This window comes from Eretmochelys imbricata, chromosome 4 (assembly GCF_965152235.1).
Source record: "Eretmochelys imbricata isolate rEreImb1 chromosome 4, rEreImb1.hap1, whole genome shotgun sequence".
Lineage (NCBI taxonomy): Eukaryota > Metazoa > Chordata > Testudines > Cheloniidae > Eretmochelys > Eretmochelys imbricata.
This window is the reverse complement of record NC_135575.1, coordinates 39,460,950-39,469,906: the sequence shown is the minus strand read 5'-3', so window position 1 is coordinate 39,469,906 and position 8,957 is coordinate 39,460,950. Positions and strand designations below refer to the sequence as shown.

Here is an 8,957-nt window from a genome sequence, read left to right as displayed (position 1 = left end):
AGAGAGTCCTTGCGACTCCGGGTTCAAATTCTGTCATTATCAAATTGAAAGGAGTTGTGGAATGATTTATTTGCCTCTGATGCATTCACCCTCTTTCTGTATACAGCTACATTACTCCTGCTAGAGACTGCTTATCTATATGCTTGTAATGTTGTTTCAGTCAGCATGTTTCTTTTCCTTTGGAATGGACCAGATTGCACCAAATATAATTAGCATTTTAAAGTCTTTTCCTGGGGTAGATACCTACAGACTGCATTACTCCTATGAGTTCTTTAATACAACAGCTACAAATTGAACTCTGTGCTTTACTATCAGCTTCCACAGTATATTTTTCAGAAACAAAATACAAATATTTCAGCCAAGTACAGTATAGTAGGTTTGGGCCTGGTAGTGTGTCTGCAAAAATGTCCATACCTGACTTGACTCACAAAAACGGTTGCATTAACTTCAGTGGGACTTCTGATATGTTTTCGCTGCTGGGCCCTTTGTTGAGATGTTGCCTTCTTCCTTAGTTATGAGAGAGCATTTGCATTTCAATGAGAAATGAATGAATATTCGTCAGTCCATCCACCGCAATGCACCCATACACCCTAATATATACAGGAAATTCTGGGGATCCTCTTGTTAAAATATTGGAAGAACATCATAGTATGTACCAAATCCATGTTGCCCCTGATAGATCTCTAAAAGGGAATGAGATTTGGTCCCACTGAAGTACAAACTATACTTGCACTGTCATAACAGGAAGGCAGCATCATATAAAGAGGATAGTATATCCCTTCGGTGGAACATCTGTTGAGCAGCGCCTAGCTTTAATGGTGTGATACAAGGCAGGTGGCTGGGGCAAATATGCAGAGTATAACCCTACATATAGATCTAACAGAGTAAAGGCTATCAAACAAACATCAGTTGTTCGAACATTACATTTGTTATGGAAGTCATGTTTTCCCAGACACTATGCAGGCAAGTTTATAATTTATGAAAGCTATTCACACATCTCATGGAAAACCTAAGCAACTCAACCCAAAGTCTTCCCTTTTAGAATGACTGAACTTCAAAACAAAATTAAATTGTCTATCATTCCTTACAAATTCAGAGGTCTGTAATTTCTCATATTCTGCTTCACTTAGGCCCAAGTATTCCCACTGAAATCAGTGACCAGGATTTGGCATTAGGAAATTAGTTGATCTTCAGTTTTTACAGTTGCACTGGGACTGACTTTTCGCCTGTACTATTACTGAATACATTTGACCAAATTTGGCCCTGATTTATGTGCCTTGCAACCCCCAGGAAATCAGTGGAGGATTTGAGGGCAGAACCCTAATGTAGCCAGCGGGACTCTAAACAGGCAGACGCAATTGCAGGATTGGGGCAGGAATGCCCAATCCTTCGAGGTACTGAACACTTCCTAGAAGGTTCTCAGTGTGTGCAATACCTGCCATATACAGTGGGTACACTTGAAAAGTTCATGCTTGTTCTGGAGGAATTACTAGTTTGAGACGTATTCTCCTTGTTAAGCAAAGAGAATATCGCCACAATCTATAGTATTTTGAAAACTGGCAAAAAAGTGAGGCCACTGTATATATTGAATGGTGAGTACTCAGCATATCTACCAAATCTGGATACACATACTTACCCATTTTAATGTTCTCTTCATTTTAGATGTGCAGATTTGACTGATAATAATTAATACCTTACACTTTTTTAAATATATAAACTCAAATCAGAAAAATAAATAGACAATAGTTCATGGAATTCCAAATCCTTGTAACTTGTATGTCAAAAAATGTCATGAACAGGAATAGATGAGAGAAACAATATGGTGCACTTTTAATTTTCTAAAATAAATTTTGTGGGGGGGAAATGGGCAGTACAGTTATTTTCTATTTCCTCAAAGTTAATATATTTTAATATCCATCTTCCAAAGCTACTTCTATGGGAGATCTTACTGGAAAGAAAATCACTTACAGGTTTATTTTTTAATTGATCAAACAGCCACATTTTAGGCAAGCAATTTAGCCTCTGACTGTTTTATTTATTTATAACCAAGTATCACTGGGATTTTCTAAGGCACCTAAGAGAACTGGTTGCTCAAATCCCTTTTCAGTAGGATTTGGATAACTAATTCTCCTAGGCTTCCTTGAAAATCCCAGCCCACGTGAATACCATGTGCTGCTGTCACAGTACCTACCATGACTGTTGCTAATTCTACCAATGGAGAATTTGTATTGGGTTTCCCACCTTGGCCACAAAGTGCAAGGTACCTTTTACCCTATACAAGTATTTAGAAGGTGCTCAAATGTGGGAGGAGTTCCCCCCCATGAAAGCCAGTATGAAACTGCCATTTTAATTAAAAAATAGGCAAAACATGCACTTCTTAGGGCACATAAAATATCAACAAACACAGAAGCATATAAAGTTCAGCATACATATACCCTGTATTTAAAATTGAAAATTCTGCTGATGCCAGGAATGCCTCTAAAATTAAAGTGAACTTTCAAGTGCGCCCTCTATCTACAGCAGGTACTGAGCCCCCTCAACTCAGCTGTGACATATATGGCAGTTGAGGCCACTTACAACCTAATGACCAAAGTCTGTCCTTCAAAACATGTGTGTGATCACTACAGAAGTCAATGAGAGTTGCTTGCACATAAGCAAAGTAAATGTCAGAAATAAACAGGGGGAACACATCACAGCAATTTCAGGGCTGAACTCATTCTTGGAGGATCTGCACTTTTTTCTGACATCCTCAGAACCTCTCAAGTATGGTATGTGTTCATATTCTCTCGAGGAGCGGGAAGGGAAGTAAGGAGCAAACTCTACAGATGGCAGTATGTCAGTCCCTGTCCTTCATTAGCTCAGGTGGTATTTCTTTCATTTATTTTTTGCCTGTAGGATCTCCTTCCCACATATTCTGCCAATTTATGGTAGGAGGCAATCAAACACTTTGGAAAGAGATTTTATTCCTCAATTTCTTTTGTCAGCCTATGCAAATATCACCACTGGTTAGCATAGTAGCCAAAAGAAACTCAAATACAGTTTCCATCCAAAGATTGAATAATTAGCTATTTATTTGTCTTTCAATCTCTCTACTTCCTTTTTGAGATTTCCCTCCTTCCCCTTCCTTCTGAAAGCTTCCAACTTCTGCATCCCCTATATATCCTTCATTATATATAGACATTTGCCTCTTTTCTCAACTTCCCTCTAGATAATACCATGTTATTTCTGCCTAATGAGTTTGGTTCTGATTGTCCACAACCTGAGAGCTCATGTAATTATTTATACCTATGCAAAGTGAATGTAAAGGGCTCCAAATAAGAAATCTCCTTAATTACATGGATTGTAGCGGTTTAAACCCACTTTGTACTCACTTTGTATAGCTGTAAACACTACACAGTATGCAAGGCCGGGGAGGGCCAGACCCCTTTTACTACCCTGTGCCAGCAAGAGCTGAGAAGAAAACTGATTAGACTCACACCAGTTTCACACTGTTACTGTTGCCAGAGCTGCTTTCTGGAAGAATAGTACAACTGGTGCAATCAACCACTAAGAGTTTGTCTGATAGGAAAGCTTGTAATGGGGGAAGATGGGTGTATGAGGAAATGCAAAATACCTTCAGCCTCATACCAAACGTAGACTCCACACTGAAACACTGTTTAGTTAGTCAGAGAGCAATCCCTATACATTTTAATAAACACCTCTGTAAAACAAATATATTTCCCCCTATATCTTGTTAAACTTTATAATTTAACATAGTCAGTCCTACTCAGTGCAAAAGACTAGTTCAAAGGAACACATTAGCAGTGGTTTGGTATAAAAGTCAGTATTAAATGAATGTCTACACTACAATAATAAATGAAATGTGTTGATATATGAAGACTTTGTTATTTAGAAAATCAATATCTGATTTTATATATTATTATCACTCTTTTTTGGTTTGCCCTCCCCTACAGATGGCCAAATAAAACCAAGTTATTTACAAATAAAATATGCTTCACAAAAAAAAAAAAAAAACCTTCTTTCTTGCAAACTCTACATTATTGGAGAGTTTAGTATAAATGTTGGAAATTCTTAGGCTACTGCATTTTTAATCTGGCTGGGGATTCAGTTAAAATCAATGCTATAATCTCTGTCAGTATGGGCTTTTTACTATGAGGAAACAGAATAATGCTCACAAAACATTTATGTTTGGAGTTTCACATACATACCATGCCCTTGAGTGTACATACTGACCAGTGCAGTATATATGTATTTTAATATACATATATACAGTTATACATACACACATTGAGTGAGTTAATGCAAAACCAGACAAATATGAATCATCTGATTAAAAATGTACTTCCAACAACAGTATTTCTCTATTAAATCCATGTTTATTACATAAGTTTTATCACAGTGAAGATTAAATTATGCTTAATCATCCAGTAAGTGCTTTTGTACTTTCACTAAACCAAAAACAGTAAAAGCAACTCATCATACACTCAAAATCCTGTTACCATCCCACCATTCATCGCCTCAATGTGTTCCTTTAGTTGCCATGTACTGATAAGATTGTAAAAAGATATATGTAATTGGCTTATTTATAACACCATTTTCTTCAAGTATTCAGAAAGCAGTACAAATGACTGTACCATATATTAGAAACATTTTTGTAATGTTATTTATTGCTATAGAAGAGAGGCTCCTGATGGAATGATAATGAAATATAATGTCACTGTGTATGAAGATGATCTCAGCATTCTGTCATTTTCACAGTTCTTCCCATGTTAGTGAACAACACAAGATAAATGGGCTTCTTTCCTTCCTCTGTCATTCATGGGATTTCAAACTATAAATAAACAATGCATACACTCACAACATGTGTAGTACAAATTCCAAGTAAACAGAATGACATGGAAATAAGACATAGTTGCCAACTGTGGTTCAGCAAGACAGCTCTGATTTCATGACCAGTGCCCTGCATCCCCACTCTTCATTCAAAAAACAGAGAAGTCGCATGTCAGCTCGATGATTGACAGAGACTGTTGAGGGGTGGGGCCATAGTGGGGAGCAGAAGAGACAATCTCTATGAACTGCGTTTGGTTTGCTAGGTTTAATGTCATACATGACATAAAACCTCTAAACATGCATTGGTTACCACCCAGAGAACCCATCCCATGTTCAGAGACTTTAGTGTTGGCAACTATGTCAGGAACTGTGTGGTCCAGACCAATATAAGTTAATATTTTTTCCAGATAGAACTGTTTAAAGAGAACATCTACAACACTGTGATTTAGAAAAAACTTAATAATATAATAATAATTATTAGGAAAGACATTCAACTTTTCTTAAACAAACCCTACATAGTGGTTTGATTCTGCATTGCTCAAGGGCCATAGCAAACCTTCTACACTGAGCTCAGGGCCAAAACATTTTTTTTCTGAGTTTCATTTATTTTTCTTAATTATGCATTCTACACACACAGCCATTTTATTCATTTAATTAAAACTCCCCTACATTTCTTCCAGTGGAATAAATTATTTATGTAGGGAAAGGCAAATAACCCCACAAAATAAAATAAAAATAAAACATACATAAATATAAAATTTACAACTTATCCCAGATTGATCAAAATCCCTTTCTCTAAAGCAACGGCAAAGAACAGAAGAATTATGTAGCCTATTGGGGGGGAAAGCAGTACATATTTTTACCTTTTTTCTTCAATGTTCAGTTTTGAGAAAGTTCTTTTTTATGGCTGCATTCTCAATCTGCAACTTAATTGCTGCGTGTCAAACACTGGGAAAGATGACTTTATTGAAACATCATTCTTAAGCAACATGTCAAACCTTTAACAAATAGAACACAGAGCTAGCTCTAAAATTCTCTCAGCTAAAAGAGGGGTATATATATAAAATAAAAAAAGAAAATCTTTGCAAGTTAAAGGAAACCTTTCCTTATCTGGGACACACACATTCAGGTTTAAAAACTGGAAAATCATAAATACGGTCATTTAATTACTTCAGAGAATTAAGGTTTCTAAAAATGTCAGTGCCAAAATACCCTCTCTGCATCAGTATTAAGAATAAAATACATTTTGCATTTTAGGTTGTGTTTTTTGTTTTGTTTTTAAAGATGTTTCTTAGTTCTGTAGAATCTCATCATATAAGATTACATACTGTAGGGGAGTGTTAGAACTGTTTACTGATGTTTTACTTTAAGTAGTTGTTAGATTAAGTTACAGCGATAAAATTCAATTATTGATCTGATTCATTACTGTACATGGGGTAGTTGGCTCATTTCACCTTTTTTTCATGTTTAATATGACCATTTCTTCTGTATTTGCCATTTGGTATCCCGTTGTGGTAATGTCCATTAATGGTGCTATGTTCATCACTTGACCAAAGACGTTTGCTTTGTTTGTGGATAAACTTTGCTATCCTGGCCAAAATGTAATAAAATAAGGCAGCACCAAGTAGTACAACAAAGACAATATCCAATAAGAAATACTGATAAAAAGAGATGGTGTAAACAGCAGCACGTAGATGTTGTGCTCCGTTGTGTCGGAGGATATAATTAATCCAGTACACTGTCCGATTAACAGGATGTCCGGGTTGGTCCTTGTGAATTTCAGACAGCTTTCGGGCCCGTTGCCTGTAGCTGCAGGAAAGAAACAATGTGACAAATTAGGAATATTATCTTGCTCTCAAATGACAAGTATCCATGTGAACAAAGAAATGTACTTGAATTTCTCCATACTGAGTGGGGTATTTTGGTAGCAAAATGACGAAGAACAGCAGTTGGCAGGTGTTTGAGATGCACTATAGGACAGGTGAGTCCTCTTCAATGCAATAGTAAAAGTATTCAGAGAAAAATAAATATTGACAATAGTTGTACCTACATTTATATCTGTACATATGTTAATATGGGGTAAAATTCACCCCATGCAGAGAGCCAGCAGAAGGGTTTAAATGGGACTTTAGTGATGCATTGCCCTTCTGTTGGCCTTCTGCATGGGGTGAATTTCATTCACACTGAAAATTAAACATAACAAATTAGAGACATTTTCCCCTCCCACTAAAATAGGCACATTATCTGTCCAACATATTGTTCAGTTATACTCCTGTCCAACGAAATATGGAAAATAATGTTGCCAATTATCAGAGAGGTGTAGAATAAAGTGATATGCCCTGTCTCTAATATAGTCTGAACAGATTTTTATATTGTTTGACACTAGATCTTTCATGTTTGGGATGCATTTTTTTAAATTTATTTTTTAGTATCAGAATGCTCTGATCATGGGGATTCCTTCTTCCCTTTATTTCACGACAAACAGATTACTAAAGCGGACCTTCCCTCCTCATATCAGATAATTGTACAGTGGAAGTCTGATGTAAGTGGGGTTCATGAGATTTCCTTTGCAACTTCCTACATAGGTATTTTTCCTTCATTAACATCCTACTGACTGTTTCATTTACTCATAGCATTATCCTGCCCTAAGCCAATAAAAGTGTCACCCACAGACACTGTCCCTATCAACCCGATAAGTTGTGTCCAAATCTCCAACAGTGTAATGCACTAGACAACTAGCTAGAACATTGACCTATTTAATTTAGGAATAGTCTATGTGCTACAAAGGATAACATGCATTTGGATTAAGGATTTAATACATAAATATTCCTCCTCTTAAGTACCGTGATTAAATACACTAATCACTGGGTTTAGCAGTTGATTTTCTTACATTCGCTACAGTGTGAACCCAGACACACTCCATGAGAATGTGTGCTGTCACCAATGGCAATAGTCCTGATGACAGCATGAATTTGTCACTATAACAAGACTAAGTGAAATCTCTCACACAACCATATGCTATAAAACCAACATGCTTTTGTTCACCACAGGTTGCTAACAGCTTATAGTAATTTATTATCTGTTAATGTGACTTCTCCAGGTTCCTTTCTGCAAGCCCAGAGTGGGTGTAACTTCTTCTACCCTGCAGATGGAGACAGAATAGAAGCCATATGCTTGGTGGAACCCCCAGATATAAAGGTCTCTAAAATCTGGAAAAGAATACCTCTCCCTTCCTGTTTGTTTGGGAAGCCATCAGGGCCCTTTCACAGATTCCACATTTTTGACAAATCATCACGGATGTGAACTGATGATATTCCCGTCCTCCTGACTGGCAGTGACTCTGAATCAGTCAGTGTGTCTTAGAATGCAACAAGACTCACTCAATATAAAAGGTCAATAGGAACAGTTAATTCCTTCTGTGCACAAGAGACAGGGTAGTCTTTGGCTGCCCCATCAATGTTCTTCATGCCACTCTGTTTACAGTGTGCCTCTGTGGTGCTATTATGTCTTTGGATCCTTAATATCATGCCCTTCATCCTGCCACTGAATAGTAATAACATGCCAGACCACCCAGTCTCCAGCCTGTCAAAAGAGAAAGCTCTCTCTGCTACAAGACTATTGGACACTTCATCCAAAGTGTCTGTCATGACAAATTAAGGGGACATCCAAGAGCAAATTCAGCCATAAAGACTTGTCCTCTAGCCACGCAGTGAGAGAGGACTTCAGATATAAGAGTAATGGTAAGCAAACAGAATCAGACTGAAGTGACTAATACATGTGCCAAATTAAAGTGTCTGCAGATGAAAACATGACAATTGTAGTTCCAGACATGCCAACATAGAAGTCAGCTTATGAACCCAGGCTATTATTGAGTCCAGGTGAATTATGAGAGAAACTCAAGACCTCAGATTCATAATCCTTTGTAGAGATGATAATATTTTACTGATCAGCCTGAATGACACACCTCTGCACCAAGATAAATCTGCTTCTGGGATGAGAAAAGAGAACTTTGTGTTTATTCTAAACCGAGCAGACAAGACAAGGTTACTCTTTTGTATCCATTATACCATAGGACCCAGACAACAATTTTGGATCAGCTACAATTTAAATATTCCAGCTGATGGAGC

At 37.1% G+C, this 8,957-nt stretch overlaps 1 protein-coding gene across 1 annotated transcript in view; it reads right to left on the bottom strand.

The window, feature by feature from the left end:
- Positions 1-4,367: 4,367 nt before the first annotated feature.
- UGT8 (UDP glycosyltransferase 8) overlaps positions 4,368-8,957 on the bottom strand; it is a 71,714-nt gene continuing 67,124 nt past the window's right edge. Inside the window, exon 6 of the mRNA XM_077815163.1 lies at positions 4,368-6,639. Coding sequence (XP_077671289.1) covers positions 6,276-6,639 — 364 coding nt within the window. The 3' untranslated portion in view covers positions 4,368-6,275. The remainder of the gene's footprint in view (positions 6,640-8,957) is intronic.